A 25,860-nucleotide genomic window follows, 5' to 3' on the forward strand; every position below is an offset into this window, starting at 1 on the left:
TCATAAGCGCAGCTGCATTGACACATTGATGTGTTGACTGCCTTATGCAATAATAGCATTTTATCCAAGAAAAGACGTGCGATGCTCATTAAAATCCATTTTAATTAGCTTCGCATTGTGTAGGCTACTAAAGGCTAAACCAAAACGTCTATCATGTCATCATGTTTTCCTCCTATTTTGCATGTTGTTGTTGCTGCTGCAGATGTAGGCTACGGTTGGGCTCCAGCCGACGTTACACTTAACTCTTTAGTTACAAGGTATGGAAATTAAATATAACCTTTAAGTCTTTTACTTAATAGTTTATGGAGTCTTTTAATACTTTACAGCAAAAGGAATATGGGGAGTCTCAAACCGCAGCGTATGATGTTGATGATTAAATAGCCTGTTCCTTTCAAAAGATTACAGGTGGATCACGTGCGTTCCAATATTTGGATTCAAATGTTTGTTATGATCTTTCGTGAGTTTTAAGAGACAAAGAGGCGAGGGCGTTTAACTTCGACAAAAACTGCCATCAGGAAAGCAGCAGGCGATTCAGCACCACGTTGGTGGACAGCGACCTCGAAGGCTTTTGGATTTAGGAATTGAATAATTGCGATTCCGCTTCCTTAACGGTTCCGTTGACACTCTCTTGTAAGTTACTTCAGATTCATTTAGTAGCCTAACGTTAATATTTAAAACTTCGAATTGCTCTCACTGCCCTCGATAGTCAAAATACGAGATCATTTCAGATCCCAACAGGGCAGAAATTAATTGAACAGTTCTTTCAAAAAGTGGGCTTACACAGATACTTCTTTTTACACACTTTTTAAAAGTAGCCTAAATGCAGTTCACTAAATGCTCGAGCTGTATGTTTGGATTCACTAAAAAAAACCCGGCTCTAGTCACACTGTTCGTGCTCTCTTAGTCTACTGAATCACTGAAAAGAATCGAACTGAGTCATTCGTTTAGGATTCGAACCATCGGTTTGGTACGTCGCGCTATCTACCTTATTTTCCAATGCGGAAGTAAGGTGTTTTCTGAATGTGCGAGACTTAAGGGAAATAACAAGAAGAATAAAAGTGCAGTAAACTGTAAAACTGTTTGCGCTACAAATCAGCGTGTTTATAATTAAGACAATATTAAATTAATATAGTGAGAAATACCAGTTTGCAATATCAAGTAGCATACGAGCTGTGGAAGCGAATGACAACGGAAGCCAGACACAATAAAATTTGCCTACAAATGGCAGCGCCCGCGCTTACCTGAAAAATAAGGTGGATATTATTATTAATTCGATGAAAATAACCGGCTCATAAAAGACGTGTATTGCAGGAATCAGATTACACTGGTCCAGTTGCATGGTTTTGTTTCACTAAAAAGAATCATTCGTTCGAATCGAACAATACGGATGGCGCGCGTTGTGGATTCGAAAAATGCGCGTCGAACCGTTAATCAAAAGTCATGCAAATATAACAGATTTTTTTCCTGATTTTCGGTTCCTTAACCTGTTCAGCAGTCAGACTTTTAACATGCTCATGCTAGTAATTTGTTTGGGAATTTATTTATTTAGAAGAAGGGATAAAACTTCAGAAAACAATATACTAAAACTCATTTCTTGCTTCTCCTTTATTCAACAGCCCGAATAGAATGAAACAGCTCGGAGAACCATTGGTACCGCCTGTCCCATGACCAAAATCATAGGGTAGTCTACGCAAATAACAACATGGATAAACCCTCCGCAGGAATGAGTAAAGTTGGCTCTCGCTCGACGGCCTCTCTGCCCCCGGAGCCTGCGGATATAGTCCGGAGCATGTCGTGCTACCGGCGTGTCAAACTCAACGTAGGGGGTCTGCCGCACGAGGTCCTGTGGAGAACCCTGGACCGACTGCCGCGCACACGACTGGGCAAGTTACGAGACTGCAAAACCCACGAATCACTCATGGACATATGCGACGACTACAGCTTGGACGACAACGAGTACTTTTTTGACCGGCACCCTGGGGCGTTCACGTCTATTCTGAACTTCTACCGCACTGGGAAGTTGCACATGATGGAGGAAATGTGCGCCCTGTCCTTCAACATGGAGCTGGACTACTGGGGGGTGGATGAGATCTACCTGGAGTCGTGTTGCCAGGCCCGGTACCACCAAAAGAAAGAGCAGATGAACGAGGAGCTCAAGCGGGAAGCGGATACTATGAAGGACCGGGAGGGCGAAGAATTTGATAATACGTGTTGTTCAGAGAAAAGGAAGAAACTGTGGGACCTACTAGAGAAACCGGGCTCGTCTGTAGCAGCCAAGGTATGCATCACTAACTTAGGCTACATGCAGGCTGACAGCATCTTATCCAACTGATATTCATTTCCATGCAGGATATGAATTCTTGATATCAACAATTCAATTTTCACTAGTTAAAATGCTAATTCTTGATATCAGGAATTAGATTTCCTACTAGTAACAATGGCAATTTTTATACATCAGGAAATTCTTACTAGTATAAATGTTCATTCTTGATATCAACAATGTCAAATGTCATCACAGGCTGCCATTCAAATTCAATTGTTGATATCAAGGATTTATTTCTTACTAGTTGGAATTCCAATTTCACATATCAGAAATACAATTCTTACTAGTTAAAACCTTTATTTTTTATATCAGCAATTGAATTGCTACTAGTAAAAATGTTACTTTTTGATATTGATAATTTGATTGTCACTACTAGTGACAATGTTAATTTCTGATATCATGAATGTGATTGTTACTTACTGGTAAGAAAGCCATTTTAGATATCTGAAATTACTCTCCTAATTATTGATATCAGAAATAGATTTTCAGATATCAGAAGAAGAAAAAACACTCAACACTCAGTTAGCTTAAGAGGGAGATGTAAAAAGTGCAGTTCAAGCCTTTGGACTCTAACCAAATTGCTTCAGTCCTGTAATCAATCACAACAGAGTGGCACTCTCCTGCTTCTCACACAATTCAAAACTCAGTATTTCCATGTAAACATTTAGACTCAGACCTTCTATATGTCGATCATAGTTGCAGGTCTGACATCTCTATGGATCTACATCCTTTTTAGTTGACATCTGGGATCAATAAGAACAGCATCTTGGTCGAATGGTATTGTGAGAGATGCAATGCTTTTCTGTAAACTTGCATTCTCACTCTGTGTTGGCCATCTATTTAATGTGCTCTAATTCTATAATTGTGTACCTGTGTTTATATATATATAGTCACATGGGATTGGGAGGGACAGTTCAGTGTAAGACTGTCCTTCCTGTTACCAGGCAACAGAGATATGACTCTATCACTTTGAAAGGAAGAACTATGTCACTAAAGGACAAAGTTAGTGTTTGACGGGTTTATGGCTAAACTGGACCATTGTTTTTAGGCACATGTGCACACATGTTTTTGTATTCAGTTAAGAACTGAACAAAGAGTCAGGCTTCTTTTTTGGCTTTTTACTCTTCCCCCTCCCCCTCTCTTTCTTCAGGCTCCTTTAATGCACCTCTGGCTAAATGTCAGGGAAATGTCACATTAATTATCTTCCATGAGACTTTGTGTCCCATTCTGTTTTCAGCCCCTCCTTTCTCCCCTTCATTCTCACTCGAACGGGCTCTGTCTACATCTGTCTCAAATCAGATTTTGCTGCATGGCCCTACCGCACAATGAGATTATGTCAGACCGCCGTCATATCATTGCAGATTACCGCCCGGTCATATTTCAAAGCTAGACTTCACCTTATCTGCATTTACTAGTCCTGCATTACCATTCTATTTAGTTGCCTCTAAAAGTGTATTAATTAATAAAGTTTACAAGACAGAAGGTGGCAATTTGCTTTAAGTTCAGGACCTTGTATTGAAGCCTCATGGTCAAAGCTGTGATGCCTCAGTCAAGGCATGAATGCTTAGGCAGTAAATGTTGTTTTTAATTCAATTGTACATGCAATTTATTATATTCAGTGCCATTTATTACCGGTATTGACTAACTACATTGTAAACCTGAGTTGTGCGTTTATAATCTATGCAATTTTAAGCGCAGGTCCTCAGATTCGAGTACATGCGTAGATAACATGAAATACATTTGGGGAATACTTTGGGTGTGATGTGTTTAAATATTTTAAACAACATGTTCTCTATTATTCAAATGATCTAATAATTATTAAAAAGTAATTAATTATTCACACCACAGGAGTATTTAAAAACTTTGGCATTTAGGTGATTTAAAAAGTTGAAAAACTATGTGTTATAATACACATAGGCCCTATCTTACACCCGACGCAATTTAGCGCCAAGCGCGATGCAAGTGTTTTTTGCTAGTTTCAGTCCGACGCAGTTATCATTTTCACATCCTGCGCCACGTTGTTTAAATAGCAAATGCATTTGCGCCCATTTGTGCACCCATGGGCGTGCTGGTCTGAAAACGAGGTGTGTTCTGGCGCATTGTTGGCAACTGCCATTTAAAGAGAATGGGAGATGAGACTCTGGTTTAACGCGCGTAAATCCCAAAACACACCCATTACTCATTAAGAGAATAGGGACAACCCTTTTAGACCATGCGCCTAGCGCCAACAATTTTCCCATCATTAAACTAGCAAAAGTGGATTCGGACACGCCCTAAGTGAACTTGCGCCCTGCGCTTTATACCATGCGCTTAGATCGTTAAAATAGGGCCCATAGATTATGTACAGTTTAATATGAAAGAATTTTCTGTATTCCTTTTTTACAGGTGTTTCCCCCATTTTTTAACAGTGATATATTTCTTACAGTGATATATACACATGCATTCTAGATTTGAAATAGTCACTTTAAATTATATGATGGCAGTCTAATATAATCTTTTTTAGTATTGTGTGGTAAGGCCATGCAGTGAAATCTGAAATATTTCTCTTATAAATTCATAAGGACTTTAACCTAAATTCTTAAAAGTTAATGGACATGGTCTAGAGTGTATTGCTGTAAGTGTTGCACCTGGAGGAGGCACCTGGTATTAGAATACTTACCAAATGCAAAGAATGTCAAATCACCCAAGATTAATCCCAATTAAAGGTGGTGCTGTGAGTTCAGACTATAAGTACGAACATGTCAAGACGGAGTAATTAGCAAATGTTCTTTTCAAAGAGGACATTTATGATTCAGCGCATCACTTTTATTCAAGACCCACAGTTCCGACCCAGCCCTGTGCCTGATGATGTGGATATTTCCTGATTCTCAGAGATGTCACAAAACACCAGTCTTATTTACTGTCTCTATTTGGTTTAAAAGGAAGTAATCACTTACTGGATGTAGTTATTTACAGCCATTGTCCTTCTAAAAGCCCTTGCAGCGCTCAGATGGTGGCAGTTACCTTCTGGCTTTCAAAGCCTTCTGCGATACCTGAGAGTTGATAAAGGACATTTCCACAGATCTAGTTCAAGTGTCATATGATTATTATCATGCCTCTGATTTATTAAAAAATTAAAACACCATATGGCACGAATGAAGGTGACCCTGTTTATTTTGAGAAAGACAACCTTTCTCCTTCACTAGTTAGCCTAATACTACTGCATTTTTATTACTATTATGTTCAAGGGACATAAATTCTTATGAGGGATACAGATAATAAGCCATCCATTCTATCAATGCAAAATTTATGAAGATATCTGACTAGTGCCTGTAAAGGTGTCTAATGTCAGGATGTCTAACCTAAAAATAGAAAACTACGGAAACACTCCGCTTTTGTGACCAGGGCTGGAATCTATTCCTTTGCAGTTCAGATAATAAAAGTGACATTTATATCTCAGTGTATGAATTGATAGGATTGGATGAAGTGAAATGAATTTGAAATTGCTACTAATCATTTCCAAAGCTCCACCCTGTTCATTAATCCTTTAGTCAACACAACAGGAAATGAGTAATTTGTGTAATATATGAAACTCCATTGTTAATGAGTAAGAGATTAATTTAATAATAGTTCCAAGTTGCAAAATCATAACTATAGCAGGTATAGTGTAACAGTTTGTAGCCTGCTGAAAGTGATAAATGGCAAGAAGTGTAATGTGTAACATACTGTAAATATTAGCATACAGTGGCAAATATGCATTAAAGTACAATAAAGCTAAAATATAAGCTCCACTCAAAATTATCTTTTAAAGAGATATGATATTAGTTAGAAAACACTTTTTAAACAACAATAAGTGATATTGCTTCTATACAATAGTTGGTAACACCTTAGGGTCCAATTCTCAATATTAACTAGTTGCTTATTAGCGTGCATTTAGGGCATTGGCAGTTTATTAGTGCTTATTAAGCACATAAATCCCTTATTCTGCATGACCATATTCTACATCCTTTAATCCTACCCAATACCTAAATCCTACCACTACCTTACTATTAATAAGCAGTAATAAGGAGTTTATTGAGGAAAAAGCTGAAGTTAATAGTCAGTTAATGGTGAGAATTGGGCCCTAAACTAAAGTGTGACCCAATAGTTCTATAAATAAGAAGTTAACATAATATTGCCAGTTACATTGTCTCCATATAAGAGTCATTTAGCAAAACAGCCTGTAATTATGCTTTGCTATTGTTACCACAATGAATTATTTTGATGTGCAAGTTGAACACTCATGCATTATTAGAAAGTGTCCTGCAGTTATCGTGCTGCACTCGGCAGCTGCTCAGTGAAGCTCGTCGTGGTACGCAGGCCTTAACCTGTGGTTTGCTGCGGTTAGGATCGCCTAATTACCTGTGACACAGAAGTTGTGATGTGAACTTTTTATTGTGAATCATGTAATCAAGAATCACAACAGTGTTATATGAATCATCTAATGCTCTGTGAGCTTTGTATCTAAATGCTAGGAAGCCATGAGGCTTGTTATTGTGCAATCAGCCCTAATCGCCTTTCTATCGCATCTCGTTCACCTTATTTGTGAAAGTGGGTGAGTAAAGTGTCTGTCGTTGTTGAACATGTTGAACTGGCCACTTATAGGGAAGATATCACATGATGTGCCTTTATGCATGATCTCATAAAGGATAACACATTTAACTGGTGCAATTTTAATTTATGCATTGCCGAGCAATGAGAGTAAAATTGTGGTGTTGTCGTTTTTAAGATGACATTCTTTGGCGCTTGGGCCCCATCTAATTAATACCAGGCCCATATTTCTGCATATATAATTAATCATTTTTATCACACCTCATTAGGAGGTGATTTGTAGCATTTAGGAGGCTAGGCAGTCTTGGAATCTAATGAATAGAGTAGTGTAATTATTTTTTCAGACCCATCAATGCAAGTTGTTGAAATGAGATGTGACTGCAGAGCTCTAGAGAAATTTACCATCATACACCAAAAAATAGTTATGAATCAGATGGCTGTTTTCAAGCTCGGCTGTGGCTCGCTCTTTTCTCTCTCACGCACAGTTACCAAAAACATGCCGCGAGTCAGAAAAAAGAGTCTCATGTCAGTGTCTCGCCATTAACAGAAGCGACTTTTCTGGAGCAGCGTGTCTGGCTTTGACATTAAAGAACAGGTTCGTGCTACAGTTAGAGATACAGTTCGCCTAAAATGAAAATTCTGTCATCATTTACTCACCCTCATGTCATTCCAAACCAGTATGAGTTTCTTCCCTCCGTGGAACGTAAAAAGAGAAATTCTGAAGAATGGGCTGGTCTCTCTTTTCCATGCAATTAAAAGAGAGGGGAAAAAAGAAAGGGGGGGGGGGGGGGGGTCAAATCTTCTGAAGCCATATGATAGCTTTGTTTAAAAACAAAAAACTGACAGAAATTTAATAGTGATAAATAGTGATGTCTGATTTGTTTAGATCAGTTTACGTTTAGATTATTCCCAAAATGAATCAGAATCATGAATCAAGTTGACTCATTGACTTGGCTGACTGAACAACTCTTTGAAATGGAAGACTATCAGTTAATAGTATACAGACTTAAATTATGGCTTGTCTCTGACAGAAATATTATTTTGTTTCAGAAGATCTGGAGTAAAGTCAGACCACTTTTTGAAGCTTGAAAACTAGGCCTGTCGCGATAGTCGATAAGTCAATTAATCGCACGATAAAAAAAATGAGCTCGATAATTTTTCCGGCCGCGATAATTCCATTTGCATGCTTGTTTGTTTTCCTCGTCTCTCTCTCTCTACCAAAGAGACTGGATGACCACTCTCGCTCGGTTCTTTAGCGTATAGGAGGAGTGAACCCTCTTGTTGTCAGTTGCATGGTCTTTGTGTGGGGAGGCGGCGCCGCGGCGCTTATCAGTCACATGGTCTTTGTATGGGAAAGCGCCGGCGGGACTGTTTGCGGCTACTGCCGGGAGAAAGAGAAGACGCTAATTGTGAGTTGCGACAGCGAGCCCGATCACATGAAAATGCGTATCTATACCACGAATGTTATTTCTCGTGCCATTTATACGCCAAAAATAGTTTTTGCGTGCATATGATATGCTCTTTATGGCGTGTAATACGCACGCACTCCTCACCCCTAATCCTAACCAAGTATTTTCAGTGCGTAGCATACACGCAATAAAGTGCGTCTCCGTCTTCCCGACAGTACACAATCACTTGACAAAGTAACAGGAGGACAAAGTAACAGGAGTAACAGTGCAAAATTGTGCGATATGGCTTGTTGAGGCTTTTTTTAATTTGTTTACAAAGGTCCTAACTGTCAGTTTTGCCTGTTATGGAATGTATCACTATTTATGCCTAATGTCTAAAGCCTAATGTTTAATATTTTTTGAAGTGCAATTTTGTTTACATCCATTTTATTTATTAACAGACATTTATTTTGTTAACAGACACTAAGAGTCCATTGCTTTCATTGTTTTTGGTTGTTTTGTTCATTTTTTTGGATATTTAAAATGTTTTCCGTTTTCAATGTTTAATATTCTTTAGAAATAAAAGTTTATAGATCGTTGAAAAGGTGTACCTGCATTATTATGCCATTATATATTAAATGAAAATGGTCTCAGAACGACAATATTATCGTTTATTGAAAACTTTAGTTCCCATTTATTGTTATTGCATGGAAAAGAGCAAAAAGTCTTTAGAATTGATTTTTTCCACGGAAGAAAAAAGTCATACAGGTTTGGAACGACATGAAGATGAGTAAATGACAGAATTTAGATTTTGTGGGTGAACTGTCCCTTTAAGGGCTTTTCCATTAAGGCTAACAACCTATTTCTGCTTCTTTGCGAACATAATTGTATTTGTTAGCCTTTTTAGGCACAATCAAAGCTTTCTAGAAGTTACTTTCCTATACTTTGAGTGCTGTAGTCCAATAGCAATTTAAAAAGGATAAAATTTCTGATAAATTGTTTAACTCTCAATAGGTCTACATGCAGTAAGTGTTAATCCATCCCTAATCACAGCATTCCCATTCACCTACACAATTGGCAGCAGAGCCTCTGTTGCCATGGCAAACTCCATCGGTTTCCAGGGCAATGGCTTGTGTTTCTGTGTTGAAGTAAGAGTATGTAGTGTGCAGTGAGTACATAATGAAGCTTACATTGATTTCCTCATTCAAACTTGCAAGTTTGACCAGCATGCTTAGCAGACTCAGAAATACCATATTGTGTAGGAAATGCCACTGTCAGTCAGTGTCACGTTTTTCTTTCTCAATAGTGTTTGCTTGTTAAGAGAAGCTAATGGAATTTTGGGAAACTATAGCAACCAAAGTAGTTTTTTTGGGGGGTAGATTATTCATGATTAATTTCCCATCTTAGTCATGATCCTTAGGTACTGTAATGAATCATGTTAATGCACCTGTTCCCACTTTCCAATGATTAATGTGTTACATATATAGGCACTGATCCTTTCTATATAGTCACTAACCTTCTAAGTGCTTACATCTGGAAGATTACGGTAGATTATAGATGTCAGTTAATATCTTATTTTCGTCTTGTCTCTATCACGTGTACTCATTAAGAATTAATATATATATATATATATATATATATATATATATATATATATATATATATATATATATATATATATATCCAGCATATCAGGCAAAAAACATAGTGATCATATATACTGTAGATAAATATGATATATAAACATAATATTATATACATTGTATCTACTAAATATATAGGCTATTAAACGATCCAGTATATCAAAACGATCATATAGCGGCCAAAAGTGATGTCCAGCATATAGGAAAATCGACATCTTCATCCTTTATTCAAATATTATAAAAAATTTGTTAAAGATTTTTGTAAGGATATTGCATAGTTGTGATTGAGTCAATTGTTTTATCTCTGATAATGCAATTAAACATGACAAATTTTGCAGACATAATTTTTGGCCAGACTGTCATACTGTACAAAGAATTTATAAACACATGCAAAAACAAGAGAGTATTATAATATTAAATATATTAATTGATTACTGATTATGTTGCAGTCGATGCATTTTTTTTTTTTCTGGAGGCTTTTTGTTTTTATTTTTCATTATTATTAAATTATTTTGTCAGACAACAGATTATTGTGTCAGACAACACAATGTTTACATGGTACAATGACTGGTATGCTACTGTTTTTATTATTGCTTGACACAAATTTAATCATTTCAATTCAATTCAGTTCTTGTGATTTGATTCTGATCTTGATTCAGTATTGATTCCTTTGGATAAATCTTAGGTACAGTATACGTTAATGTGTTATGTTCATTTTCTCCCCCCCAAAAAAAAATCTCACCTAATGCCTGTCAGCATCTCAAATTAAATATAATGTGTTTTTTATAATAACAACCTTATAATATTTTAATGATATTGATACAAATATAATAAATATGTCATATAGTTTACATATTTAGCAAAATACTCCTCTCTATAGCAATTTTTTAAAGTCCAACTAACGTGCTATGGTCATTAAATGGCTTTCCTGAGGTAGCCTAAATGTAACGTTACGTGACATATTGTTCTCCAGCTGTTTTATGGACCTCTTTCCGCGGTTGAAAAACACTGATCGATCGATTTTATTACATTTCGGTAAGTTGAACTGTATCTTTCAAATTACCTATTGATCATTCGTGTTTATTTACTATTAACTAGTAGTAAAGAGTAGCCTAACAGATGATCGGTTCACGTGCCGCTTGAACTGAGATCTGTCAGCGATCTGTCACGTCACATTTACAAGTGCCAAAACTGTGTTTATTGTTTGAATTTCGTAATTAAATTGACAGAATCTGAGAGCTGAGAATTTGTTTCATATCAATAGTAACCTTCCAGGGTTTCCCGCAGAAAATGTGTTAGTTAAGGTGGTGGTGTGGTGGGGGGTACCCAACATGTACCCAACATGTTCACCGGCGTTCACTCAAATCCCGCTCCAACATTAAATGTATCTGTACTGTAGACTATAGGCCTACATGTTGTAGCCCAGTCATTAAAGAAAACGATTTAGTTTCATATTTATATTTAAATAAAATAAAAAAATAAAAATGATTTCATTATGTTGATTATATGAAATGTGAAAAGCATGAGTAAGATCTAGGCTTGCTACGATAGCCCTACACTTGCCCACCGCGGCACCGCAAAAAAAAAAAGTTTAAAGCGTTAAAAATATTTAACGCAATCACGCAGTATCCGTTTTTTTCTGTTACCAGTTGACTAGCATTGTATGATCACGCTCTTATTAATGTGAATACTTTTAAACCATTTAAGCACGACAAGACTAAAGAGACCGCACTGTAAGTCCTGCCTATATTACACACACACACACACACACACGACTCACAGAAAAGACACGCGTCAGTATCAAGTTCTCTTTCGGGCTTGAACAAACCATAACACACAAATTATGCCAAAATGTCCGTTTTGTCGAGTGTCCTCATAAGTCTTAAATGTCTTAAATGAACGTAGAGATTTGTGAGAAAATGCGACGCGTGTCAGATCACGTCTCTGTCAGCAGCGGCTGGTCTTATAGTGTAATTAATGTTAATCAAAGAACAAAGGTAAGAGAGTAAATTACTCACTCAGACCTGGCGCCAGGAGGATTATTTTACTGGTAGTCTAATAATCATGAATAGGCCTAATCTTTTATTTTTTTCTTACCGGTTGGCCGGTCACACGGCTTTCAAAGTTTTCCGCACAATTGTGCGGAGACCTGGAGTGTTATTTAAATGTTTTATTTAGTTTTAGTCATATTTTTATTTTGAATTAATTTTATTTTTAAACTTTCGGATTCAACCCATGTTCTCAAGCAGTGAAAAATAGAGGACACTGACAACGCGCTGACAGACAGGACCAAGCAGGTAATATTTAATATGAAACAAAGTCTCAACTTTCAAATTTGGTCAGTCAAAGAAAATTAAACAATAAAATAGGCCTAACGTTTTGTGGCTCTTTAATGTGTCGTGACAGATTGCCTCAGTTAAAGCCAACTCTCCTGACTGCTTTGTCGGATTTTGATTGGTCAGACTCAGATTGCATGTCAATCAAACTCCCTGCGAAGGATGAATTGACACTAATTTAAGCACCAGCTTTTTAAAAGCGATGTAAAAAAATTTTTTTGACTATGTTAGTTAAGACGGCAGGCGTGTGTTGCTTAGGCGGCCGCCTTAGTTCCAAAGTGCTGCGGGAAACCCTGCCTTCTCTGTCTTTTCTGTCGGTGTCAGTGTCTTCTTCACGATTTTTCACTGTGTGAGAAAATGGATGTGTGGCGTGAGAGCGTGTAAAAAGTGACAACTGCGTGAGTCTCACGGTGAATTCGTGAGAGTTGGCAGCCCTTCAGATTCAGTTTGTAAATGTTTTTGGCGGGTGTGCTTGTGCTGTCGCGGACTTGTTCATTTGCCATGTTGTTTGTGTATCTCTATGGCAAACGCTGAGCCCGTTCGGAACTACGGGAGCCCAGAGGGGCACGTCGGCGGCTGTTAAAGAGAAAACCGATTTTCATTCAAACAAGTCGACGTAAACTACACATTCGAGTTAATCGATACAATCGATTTATCGCCCAGCCCTAGTACAGGGTGTTGATACTGTGCTACATAGCATTGTTAAACCAACACGAAACAAATAAGAAAGACTGAATCAGCAGAGGTTCATGTTCGCAATCGGCCCTGGTCGCCCTGTACTCAGTGTCCCCGGAGACAATATGTCAATACTATGCTATCTCAATACTGTGCTATCTCTGTCGACTGGGCTGGGCTCATGGTTTCTTTTTTAGCTTCTGCAAAGCCCAAGGACAACACAACCTGACCAGTCTGTTTCCAATACTACCTCTCATTGAAACCTGCTGAGACTGTTCATCATACCAAGTTGAGTTACTGTGTCATTTGTTTGTTAGTTTGCTTGTTGCATCAGCTAACATTTAACACTCAAAGGCTAACATTACACATATCTTTTTCACTGCATCAATACTGTGTCTTCCAGAGCATGAATTAAACAGCTGACAGCTGAATCGTTGTAAATGAAACATCATATTTAAATTTTACAATACACTTTACAATAAGGTTCATTAATTAACATTAGTTACTAACATTAACTAACAATGAGCAATACATTTTAGTTAATATTTGTTAATGTTAGTTAATAAAAATACATCTGTTCATTGTTTGCTCATGTTAGTTAACAGTACATTACCTAATGTTAGCAAATACAACCTTTGATTTTAATAAGGTATTAGTAAATGTTGAGATTAATATTAACTAAGATTAATAAATGCTGTAGAAGTATTGTTCATTCTTAGTTCATGTTAACTAATGAACCTTATTGTAAAGTGTTACCATTTTTTTTTCTAAAAAGGTTCTACAGAAGATTTTGCCTGGCTAACTTAATCTACACTCCCTTAATCTACACTAACCCACCCTCCAAAAACGTGTCAGCAAACCTGCTGTAATCAACCCTGAAGGCGCAAATTGACAAGCCGTGAGTGTTTTTGAATGGCAACTGAATATTTATCGCTGTTTACAGTGTCAAAGGCTGTCACAAAGACACGTCTGTGGCCGGTTGCATAAACTGCTTGAACTAGTATTAAAAGTTAGTCATTAGGGTTTTTTTCTTCAATACTGGTCCTAACTTTTTAAAGTAAGCTACATAAAAAGGTAGATTAGTCTAATCGGAATTGGAAAAGTAAGACTACCTCTTTACTAACTGCTAGTTTGTCGAACTAGTTCTTAATACGCAGTCTTACATAGTGGCTAAGTTTATGTAACTTGCCCCTCCCTGATGTCTCAGGACACCCATTTGAGAGATCTGTCAGGTAGCAGGGACAATGTGTGTGTGGTACTCTAAATAAAACGCCTACAGTATACACCTTTAATTGCCTTTCAAGAACTATCTGTCACCTCCAGAAATGTGAGCACTTGCATAATGCATAATAGAGCTTCTTTCGTAATGTGTAAATCACCTATGAAAATAAACAGAACCAGCAAATCCGAAACAGGCGCACAGCTTTTAATTAACATGATTTGATGAGTAATTTCTTGTGCCCTCTAAAAAACTATATTACTGTCAAGAGGAATAAGTAATAGCAGACCTACAATAAAATAAAAGGGCTTTTCTCTGGCATGGTTATTTAACCTTTTCACATGACATTAGACACAAGGTTTATGTAATGTTGATGCATTGAGTCCCTTTACTGGCCTTCATTACCCTACCCAAAGGTATTACTATGGTATACGATTTAGCCCGGTCAATATGAAGTATATGCTTACATGGTTAGCATCAGAACAGAAATATGCAATAGTTTAAGTCCAAAAGCTCTGTTCCAAGACCTGACAAACTGCCTTCCAATAAAAATGATTATATAATTGTATTATATTTTACAAATATATTGTTTAATAATATTTTCATAATACTATTTGTTTACATTGCTTAATATAATATTATATATAAATTATAAATATTTTATTTTCATTATAAAGATGCAATCAACATATTCCTCTACTCTCAATACATTCTGGTATAGCCTTTTCTGTCATTTATACATGTAATGCTGCCTTAGACTGGTTCACAAGGTTTGAAACAGCTGTATAGATAAGGTAAAAAAAAAACTTAGGTGAGCTCTGGCTAATTTAGCAGACACATCTTGTATGTTAGTGATTATGAAATGATGAGAAAGTTCCGGCATACAAGAGAAGGCTAATCTAGAGAGAGATAATCAAAGATGGTTTCTGTCAGCATATCACAGAGGAACATGGTGTCTCATTCTATTGAAGTCTTTCCCAGGCCGTTAATACTCCATCGAGTCATGAGCTTGACTGAAACAGGAAGAGAGTGAGCGTGTGATAAACTGGAAGGTGTACGTGTGAGGGGTAATTTGGTCTTAAAAGAATCCAATGAGAAAATGTGTTCAATTTGCCGTCTTGGCCATTTTGAGCACATTTTCATTACTGAGATTATGCGTCAGAGGAACAAGTTCTCAGCCATCTTTAGAATTTTGTGTTTGAACTTATATGTATATTTATATGGCATCACTGTCGAAGAGTAATAAGCTTGTGAAGTGGATTTACTTACTGTAGAATTAAAGAAAGTTATAACGTTTGAAGTGGATGTCATAACAAATGGCAGTAGACCAGGAAGATTTTAAAAATGAGCGGAAAATTCTACATTTGGTCTCATAATTGCTGTTGAAGAGAAACAAATGAAATCAGGACTGTCAGTTTGCAATTACTTATTTAAAAAAATATATATTTACTGATTAGCTAATAGTGACCTACTTGATTAGCTAATAGTGAACTACTGCTTTTGAACTGTTCGCTATTGCTTACTAATTCATTAATCAGAGTTTCTTGTTAGTTCATAGTTACTAGAATGTTGATATTGCGTTGTTCCTTTCTGGTGATTCATTAATGTGAAACAGTTACCACATAATGTACTATTAAATTTAGGGCTGGGCAACAATTAATCGCATATATCAGTATATTAATTATACTGTGTATAATAATTTTGTATATATAAATACACACATACGCATGTATATATTTAAGAAATATTTGCATGTAAATACTGTGTATATATATTTATATATAATTTATATTAGCCTATATATAAATATAAATATTTTATATATAAATAAATAAAAAAATCTTAAATATATACATGCATGTGTGTGTATTTATATATACAAAATAATTATACACAGTACACACACATATTATGTAAACACAAACTTTTATTTTGGATGCGATTAATCGCCCAACCCAAACAATATACTAACTTCTAAAGGTGTGTTATTCATCTACCACAGTAATGTCTTTTCTAGTGGTCGACCGATATATCGCCGAGGCCGATATATCGGCCGATATTTGGAATTTTTTAGATATCAGCATCGGCCGATAAATCTTTCCGTTTGGCCGATATATTTCAAAACAGTTTGTGACTGTGCATTAGCGCTTTTTTCCACTGACGCGAACAGAGCGAGCGTGAATGAACTGAATACACTCGCTCTGCTCCGCCCAGCACCGTAAGACAAGCCACTCAGAAGTGAAGCAGACATCTGACAGACACAGTAAATGACCATTCGCATTCGCTTTCTAACCTGACGCTACATTGTGTTACACACAAAAACACTCCGGCGTGCAGCAGAGTCTATTCAAACAGTACCGTGATATGTCAGATCCGCAGCCCAGCGGTAGCTCCAGTGGGGGTCACAGATGTGATATAAACGAATTCAAACAAAACTGAAAACATTTTACCTCACAAACAGTGAAAAATCCTGTAACTGGCTGTTACTCAGATACGCGCGTTGTTCTCGGGTTACATTTAAACTAGACGCTGTTTTCCAACGGACTCGCGTGCACGGAAAAGCTGGGTCGCGTTCATTACAGATCAGTTGGTCGCGTGAGGTGGATGAGAGGAGAACACTATATTACGTTTGAAAATAAATCCTTGAAAATGTTATTCACTATCTACTGTATTTATTTATCCATGATTGGCGTAATATCGTGTGTAGTATACATTTTCATATGTTCATGACATGTATGTCATGCAAATACATGTGATGCTTGCAACGTTTTAAAGAAACAAACAAGCAAAACTAAACACATAAATCATTATTATTTAAATATACTTGAAGTAAAACAACCTGTTTAAAGTAAATAGTGTAAATAAACTATGTGAGATTTATATTTAACTATGTATTGTACATAAAATGTATGTAATTTCACATACTATTTTGTCATTATGAATATTGTTTAGATTGGTTCATTAATGATAAATGTTATTTGTAACCTGCAGTAAGCAGCAGTAATTATTTATGTGACTGAAAAAATGACTGTAAATATTAAAGCAGACAAGAAGCTGCACTAAAACTTTATTTATTGAAGTGTTACCTTACCTTTTTGTTTACATTTTAATTTCTTAGTAAATATTTTTTATTGCAAAAAGAATTTTGCATAAATAGTATGTACAATAAATGTTCATAGTTTCACCAATATTCTTTATGTCTCTCATTTACTGTATTCACATGTATTGTATCGGCCTCATATCGGCCAATCGGCCAGATTGCTTTCTCAATATCGGCATCGGCATCGGCCATTAAAAATCCCATATCGGTCGACCACTAGTCTTTTCTCAGCAAATATTACTATATGCATTATCATTTATGATTACTTGAATTTATTAATCAGAATACAGTATGGCTTAATTCAATTTAAATTTTAAGTAATGTATTCTTTGAAATCCACTGTTTGAGAAAATCCATCCATTTCTTTCCCTATTGCGTATAAATTCCATTCGAATGAGCAACAAGCTAATAAATCACAGAAATGGCAAATAGAAAGGGAGCAGGGTTCAACAGTTTCCCGCTCAAAACAGTCATTTTATTCTGTCCCTGCCACTTGGCTTGTCATGTTTATAGTGACAGGTAGCGCTCACCGTGCTACGTTATAGTCAGTGCAATCAATAGAAACGACCGTAAAACACACTACACAAGACCTGCTGAAGCACGGAGAGCATCTTTAGTGCAGACCCTTCTATTGGTGTCAGAGATTGGATCGCTGCTGGAATGGATTTGACAGGGAAGCAAAGGCCAGGGGTACAAAATAAATGGCACTCAAGGATGGGTGTGTAGTTCTTAAGGCAGATGCAAGAGAGAAAGAGAGGGGGGGGGGGGGGGGGGCTTAAAGTCTTTAGAGTGGAACCAAAACATTGAAAAGGCCTTTCTCAAGAAATGGTGCCATTTGTGCCTGCTGTTCAAAAGTTTGGGGTCAGCAAGTTACACTGACCCCCGTTTTCACACACAAGGCTTTAGCTTAGTTACAGACTCACTAAAATGAATGTTTGAGCTGTTTTAACTTGCACTGACATATCTTAAAATATGTCCAGATGTACACTAGTAATGTTTTTTTCTAAGGGGCCGTTCACACAGAATGCGTTTTTCTATTCCAATGCGCTATTTTCCATTGTTTTTCTATGTAAACACACAAGTGTGTTTACATAGAAAAACAATGGAAAATAGCGCATTGGAATGCCGTCACGCACGAGACGCTAGACTAGACGGACGTGTATAAAGGTTGCGCTCGTGTCTTGAGTCTTTTGCAGCGCCTCGTGCGTGACGGCGTTCTAAAAACTTGGCGCTCAAGTTAAAATCAGTTCAACTTTAAAAAAAAAAACGTTTTTTCCCCATTCCACTTCCCGTGTCTTGCGTTTTTCAAAGCAAAAACACATTCTGTGTGAACGAGCCCTAAGGCGCGTTTATAAAAGCTACTTAAATGTCCTAAATGAACTAAGGCCTAATCCTGGACTTAATCTAAGACCTGTCTGTGACACCAGGCCTAAGACTTTTATTCAACAAGCATTAAATTGTTCAAAAGTGACAGTAAAGACTTTTACATTGTTACAGAAAAAGCATTTTTTAAATAAATGCTCTTCTTTTAAATTGATCTATTCATCAAATAATACTGAAAAAAATGTATATGGTTTCCACAACAGTATTAAGCAGCACAACTGTTTTTAACTGTGATAAGAAATATTTCCTGAGCACCAAATCAGCATATTAGAATGATTTCTGAAGGATTAGCCAATGTGACAGGATTAGAGCTGAAAAAATCACAGGAAATACTTTTTTTTTTTTTTTATAATTAATTTTAAATATATTAAAATATGTCATTTTAAGTTGTAATAATACAATTTAAAATGTTAATGTTATTTAAATTTTATAAAGTTATTTTAAATTGTAATAATATTTCACATTTTCACTGTATTTTTTTATCAAATTCATGCTTGGTGATGAGCAGAAGAGACTTCTTTCAAAAACAATAAAAAAATCTTACAGATCCCAAACTTTAATGTATCATTAGAAATTATTACTGAACTTTTTTTAAAAAAAAGTCCCAAGTATGATACAACCAAGCTATCAAATAATGTGGCTATTTTCAGTATGCTAAAAATTAAATATTAAATAAGTCAGCAAATAACACAGTTTCTTGAAAATGGGCATTATACTGTTAGTAGTTACTCTTGTGAAACCGATGTAGATTCCATGTGGAAAATAACTAAGACTACTCTCTGAGATACATTAAAAAATAATGTGATTGCTGCGGTTGCGGTACGCCTCTCTTAATTACCTTTCCCTTGACCTAAGTGTAATCCTGAAGGCTGTCTCTTTGTTGCATGGTGTTACTGCCTTTAAACTTTAAACTAAAAGATTAAGGTCAAGAGTCAAATTACATGATTCATTGACTTTTGGGTGTGTTCGCTCATATTGTAACGTTTAGTTCTTCTACATTAGGATGTGTTGCTGCTCTCCACGTCTCAACTTTTCATCTTTAGCTTGTTGCGTTTCTGTAAATGCTTTCGCCACTGTCTTATTTTCCACAGGCACACACTCACAGTCACACACACATGCATTCTTTTCTCTCTCCCATCCCTGCAATGCTAAAAAGCGTGTCGTCATTGTCACCATAGCAACTGTGTCTTGTGCGACGCTTGAACGCACAGCTGTCTCTGCCAGGATAAGCAGCGGCGTGCGTATGTGCATGTGTTTACTTTGTGTACCGCTGTTTTTGTTCGTGTTTGATTCTTTGTGCCAGTGTCTAATGTTAAATGTATGAGCAAGTTTGTGTGGTCGGGTGTGTCTCGGAGAGAGTCACTGGTGCATAACTGCGTATTTGTGATAGATACGTGTCTGATTTCTCATCATTAGATGTTCTTGAATGACACACAAATGAAATGAGAGATGAGTTACACTGTGCAGAATCATAACTATTTCTCATACTTAGATTAAGAACTGTTAAAGGGATAGTTCACCCAAAAATGAAAATTCTGTCATCATTTACTCACTCTCATGTGGTTCCAAACCTGAATGACTTTCTGTCTTGTGTGGAACACAAAAGAAGATATTTTGAAGAATGCTGCTAACGAAACAGTTCCCATTGACTTCCATTAAAGGCTTAAAAAAATAGAATGGAAGTCAATGGGAACCAAAACTGTTTGGTTTTACCAACATTTTTCAAGATATATTATTTTGTGTTTTGTAAATGATGACAAAATGTTCATTAATATTGCATTTTGGTGTGTATAGAATCCTGTACCAGTTCTGCTAAAGACGAATGATTCCTCAAATAATGCAGCTTGTTGAGGAGGGCTGTGATATTACTTTTCAAAGCAACCAGACTTAAAATTTGAACCCATGTACATTAAAACATGACTATATCCTATAGCTGCACACTGAAGGAGGAACTTGTGTCATATGTAGTGATCTGAACATCATAGAGACTTGTGGTATCAGCTATCAGAAAATGTTGAAATCTAGTTATTTATCAATTCTATTTGATGGTCTACAATGAAAAACATAAAAATTGGAGCATGAAATATTTCCACATACTGTCTGTTGGATCTCTATATGAGGTGTGTGTGTTTGTGTGTGCGTGCGTGCGTGCGTGCGTGTGTGCGTGTGTGTGTGTGTGTGTGTATTCTAAGAGAGCACTCCTGTAGGATCCCAAAGCTGCCCGACTGGAGCTATTAATAACTACATGAGGGGCTGGGCAGGTTTATATATAGACTCTGTGACTGGATTTTCCCTCTCATTGCAGACAAATGAATAATGAACGAAAAAAATAGGGCTCTGCCAAGGACCAGTCGCTCAGGTCATCTAGCTCTGTGTCTGTGTGTGTGAACGCACGAGGACACAGCTGTTGCCCCTGTATCTCAAGGGCTTTACAGATACAGCCGAACCTTGTCTTCCAGCATCAGGTCAGAGCTGTTTCGAGAGACAAACAGAAGATAAAGACAAGGACATTTCTTCAAGGGCAGTACTAAAAACTGAACGATTTATTAAGGATTTTAACTCATTTCACATTGATATTCAGGAGAATATGTACGTGTGTTTGAGTGTTTTGTCATGCCATCGTTTGGTGGAAAATGTGGAAGACATGGTCTCTTCTGGTAACCATGGCGACAGTGTCACTTTCAGAGGGACGTGAAGGCGTGTTCGGCAACACTATCAGAAGCTCATCTCTCTCTCTCCCCTATCATTCCACAAGTATGGGTCTGTCTGGCTTCTCACATTGTTGCAACTTTTTAAATGATTGCTCACATTCAAGTAAATGATGTAAATGAAGGAATGTAACTATCTAAAAGCAAATAGCCATGTTTCTAGGTCACTGTGGGCAGTTGCAAAATCACTGTCAATCTAGTTGCTAGGGTGTTTTTGAATGGTTGCTTACTAGCCCAAGTCAATATGATTCTTGTCTTTAGATTTGTCTCGAGCCCATTCTTCAATAAAGGTCCAAATATTATTACCTGATTTATCATCTGTTAGAAGTCTGATGGGCTATAAAAGTAATATCACACCTCTCCTCAACTTGTATTATTTGAACTATAATGATGTGTTATGTGCAAGTACTTAGGGTTAGGGGTTCATTTAGATAGTGATGATTGCCATTTACAATAAAAATTAACCGTTGACGTCAACATTATATATAGGTGAAATAGCCTCAACTACCTCGGCCACGTCTGTGCCATTACATGGCATCCAGTCCGAGAGGAGCTGGATGAGTGAGGGAGAACCACATCGGACAGTGTGTTGTCTCTTGAGATGCAAACAGGTACTTCCGCTTGACTAAACTTCTCTCACAGGGGCCCCTGCCTCGACAGGATGTCTGCTCTGTGGTTTTGATGCCCAGGGATATAAACTGCTCTTAGAGAAAGCAGCTTCCCTTGGGCCCACAGGAGGATCTGGTGAGCCAGTTTGTATAGGTGAAGCAACCGCAGAACCCCCTGATGGTTTATGTAGGAGACTACCGATGTGTTGTCCATGTGGACAAGCACATGATGGCCCCTCAGGTCTGGGAGGAGGTGTGTGAGTGCTCGAAACACAGCCATCAATTCCAGCCGATTTATGTGCCAGGGAAGAATATTCTTAAAAATAAAGGTGTCAGGAAGAACCAAAAAGGGGGTTTCACAGCGATGCCATAGAAGAACTTTTTTTGGTTCCCCAAAGAACCTTTCACTGAAAGGTTCCTTGAAGAACCTATTTTTTTTCTTAGTGCCACAAAAAACCTTTTTCGGTAATGCAAAGAACCCTTCATTTGAAATTAAGAGCTCCTACCCATATTCGGTGTACAAATTGAACAAAGAAAAAGACTGACTTGTACCTGAACTTTAAATGGGACTCGAACCTATTTTAAATTGTCTCAGTCTTACACTACATAATACTACTACTACTAATAATAATAATTATTAATATTATTATTACTATTACAGTGATAGCCATATATTGTAAAAGTCAAGCTTTTATTTAGGGCGGAAAACAAGTTTACAAACTCATCTCATTACAGATCAAGAAAAAAAAAATGCTGTAATCGTCAACTATGCAAATGTGAAAATAATGCATCACTGACCAAATGCACGCCGCTACAGTCTAGTTAACATAGGAAGCACAAATCTATTTGTGGCGGTCAGTGCAGATATTGTGGCAGGCCACCACAAATAAATCAATGTATGGGAAACAAAAATTTACTCCAACAATGTGAGGTCACATGAGATTGATGGTGAAGAACCCTTTTATTATCTAAAGAACCTTTTGGCGCTACAAAGAACCTTTTGTGCAATGGAAAAGTTCCTTGGATGTTAAATGTTCTTCATGGAACCATATACCCCAACAAAGAACCTTTTAAGAACCTGAATTTTTAAGAGTGTACCACTCATGAATGCCCCCAACCCGTGAGGGATGCATCTGTCATTAGCGTTACGAGACGACAAAGAGTCCCCAGCACCGGGCCTTGGGAAAGAAACCAAGGTTTTTTTCACATAACTAAGGCACGTAGGCATCACCGCGTGAACTTGATCATGTGGAGCGGGTTTCTCCTCGGGAGGGGAACCCCTGGTTTTGAGCCACCACTGCAGGGGCCTCATGTACAGCAGGCCAAAAGGTATCATGTTGGATGCAGCTGCCATGAGACCCAACAGTCTTTGGAACTGTTTGGCAGTGAGTTACTGGCCTAGTTTTACCCCATTTATGGCTGAGAGAATTGACGCAATACGAGCAGGAGAAAGATGTGCTTGCATCGTCGTCGAATCCCAAACCACGCCTAGAAAAGTGGCTCTCTGAGCTGGAAGAAGCACACTCTTCTTGGCATTGAACCTCAACCCCAACTTTCTCATGTGAGCGAGAATGACATCTCAAAGCCGAACCGCCCAGTGCTCGGATTGAGGTAGAATCAACCAGTCATCAATGTAATTCAGTAGTCTCAGAGGAGCCAGAGCTGCATTCACACATTTCATGAAAGTGCGGGGTAGGGCTGTACGATATTGGAAAAAAAATTACATTGCGATATTTTTTCCCCAACGATATATATTGCGATATTGCGTGCCATCAATCCAGGCTAAAGACAATAATTAGCCTACCATTCCATGATATTAATAATTTCACTAATAAGCAAGCTTCATTACAAGTGACAAAAAGGCCACTTCATATTTTATTCCAAAATTAGAACATATTTCTGTCAGAATTCGAAAAAAATATTTATGTAAAAAAAATCTTATTCTCTCTCTCTCTCTCTCTCTGTGTCTCTGTTTTCGGTGCTGATGCAGTAAACGGCACTTAAAAGCTGTCACAAAGAACCAGCAAAAGTAATGATTATGAATATGTAAAATATTACAATGAGTCATTTTTATTGTTTATTAATAAACAAGTGTTTTCTGTAAAGATGATGTTGACGATAGTCTGACTCGCGATCTTCGCAGTAGTGATCGCGCAGGAGAGAAATGCACTTTTCTAATGGATTACATAGTATTATTTTGTTTTGAATGGTTCTGTTTAAAAGTAGAGATTTCTGTAGATAATAGATATATATATATATTTTTTTTTTTTTTAGGTGTGTGAGGCGAGTAGGCTACCTTATACGCTGAGTTTCGGTTCATGGATTCAGGCGCTGGCGCCTCCATGTCGTGATTATGTCTGCTATATTTACTTTTTATTTATTAAATCCAGGAAATTGGATAATGAAACACTGATTAAAATTAAGATACAATTAATACAAAACGAAATTCGCTTTAAAGAAAGGCTTTTTGCTTTCTGTTTGAGGTCTCTGTGAAAGTTTTAAAGCAGTCTTTTAGTGGCGTTTTCATAACGGTCGCGTCCGTAATGGAGAACTGTCACGTAACATTGTTTCTTCCTCATAAATGCGAACACGAAAAATAAAAGACTTTTTAAAAAAGACAACCATCCACAACTTTATAACACTCCAGGAAAGTACCTCTTTTTGGTCAACATCCTACTTTTTGTAGACGAAATAGTCCCAAATAGCTGATTTTGACTTTCTTTTTGGTACGAAATTTTTTTTTTTGGCGGATCCTCTTCGTCGCCCATTTAGGATTGCCAGTGAATGTTGGCTGTGAGCGGTGAGCTGCGGCACAGCGAACCAATCACTGTGCAAGCACGCGGAACGTGCAAGTCACCCCAGCAAAAAGCCATACAACAAACTCGTGTTTACTGTGTGCTACCCTGGTGCTACTGTTCTCTTAATACACCATGGGTGCTACTACCCTTCACACTTCGCATGTTCCGGCGATGTGACTATTGCTCATTTGCACATTGCCATGTCGATGTTAAAACAGAATATCGTTCAGCCCTAGTGTGGGGGGATAAACCTAGGCCGAAAGGAAGAACTCAAAATTTGTACACTTCACCGTCAAAAGCGAACTTCAGGAACTTGCATCCAACTTGTGGATGCATGGATACGTGAAGTATGTGTCCTTGAGATCTATCGTGACAAGCAAGTCCTCGGACCTAATTTGTGACACGATCTGTTTGAGTGTAAGCATCTTGAACTTATGCTTCTGAACAGTGGGAATTAGTTGGTGCAGATCTAGAATAGGATGCAACCCTCCATCCTTTTTTGGAACAACGAAGTAATGGCTGTAAAACCCTGACTCCCTGCTGGAAGGAGGAACCCATTCTATAGCCTCCTTTTGCAAAAGCTCGCAAGCGTCTTTTTAGCCCTGGGCATCGCCACATAGCCATGGTGTTTCAGCCCCAAAATATTAGAATAATTAGATGTCTGGGGGCTGAAAACACAATAGGAAACGGGTTTCTTCCACAACCTCGACACCTCGATGTGGAGGTTGGGAAACAAAGGCAATCCCAGATGAGGAGGTTGTGACCTAGATGGTAGAAATCTTTCATCTAGTTTACTCTTTTGATGTATTTCTTGTTTCTCGGCTGACCAGTCATTGTTAAGCTTAGCGACAGCACAAGTCACAACCTCCATAAGCTCCTCATATGCAGGAGTATGAGGTAGTGGTGCAACGGATCATCATTGATCCGTGATCCGTTCGGATCAATATCTTCGGTGATCCGCGGATTAATTTATGAAAAAAAAAAGTTGTGCGCATGTTCAGTCCACACACAGCGTGGTCATGGCGAGCGGAGGAACGGAGGAGCTTGAACGCCCCGCGTCATTTAAATCCCCTGTATGGGAGCATTTTGGCTTCCCTGGAACACGCGTCT

General features: G+C 37.6%; 1 protein-coding gene across 2 annotated transcripts in view; it reads left to right on the plus strand.

Moving 5' to 3' along the window:
- Positions 1-25,860, plus strand: part of kcnb1 (potassium voltage-gated channel, Shab-related subfamily, member 1) — a 35,394-nt gene that overhangs the window by 715 nt on the left and 8,819 nt on the right. Inside the window, exons 2-3 of one of the 2 annotated variants that reach the window (XM_079883785.1) lie at positions 203-257; positions 1,617-2,278. In XM_079883785.1, coding sequence (XP_079739911.1) covers positions 1,703-2,278 — 576 coding nt within the window. In that variant the 5' untranslated portion in view covers positions 203-257; positions 1,617-1,702. The remainder of the gene's footprint in view (positions 1-202; positions 258-1,616; positions 2,279-25,860) is intronic. The other variant, XM_079883784.1, reaches the window with a different exon arrangement.

The sequence above is a fragment of the Squalius cephalus genome (genome assembly GCF_949319135.1).
Source record: "Squalius cephalus genome assembly, chromosome: 10".
Classification (NCBI taxonomy): domain Eukaryota; kingdom Metazoa; phylum Chordata; class Actinopteri; order Cypriniformes; family Leuciscidae; genus Squalius; species Squalius cephalus.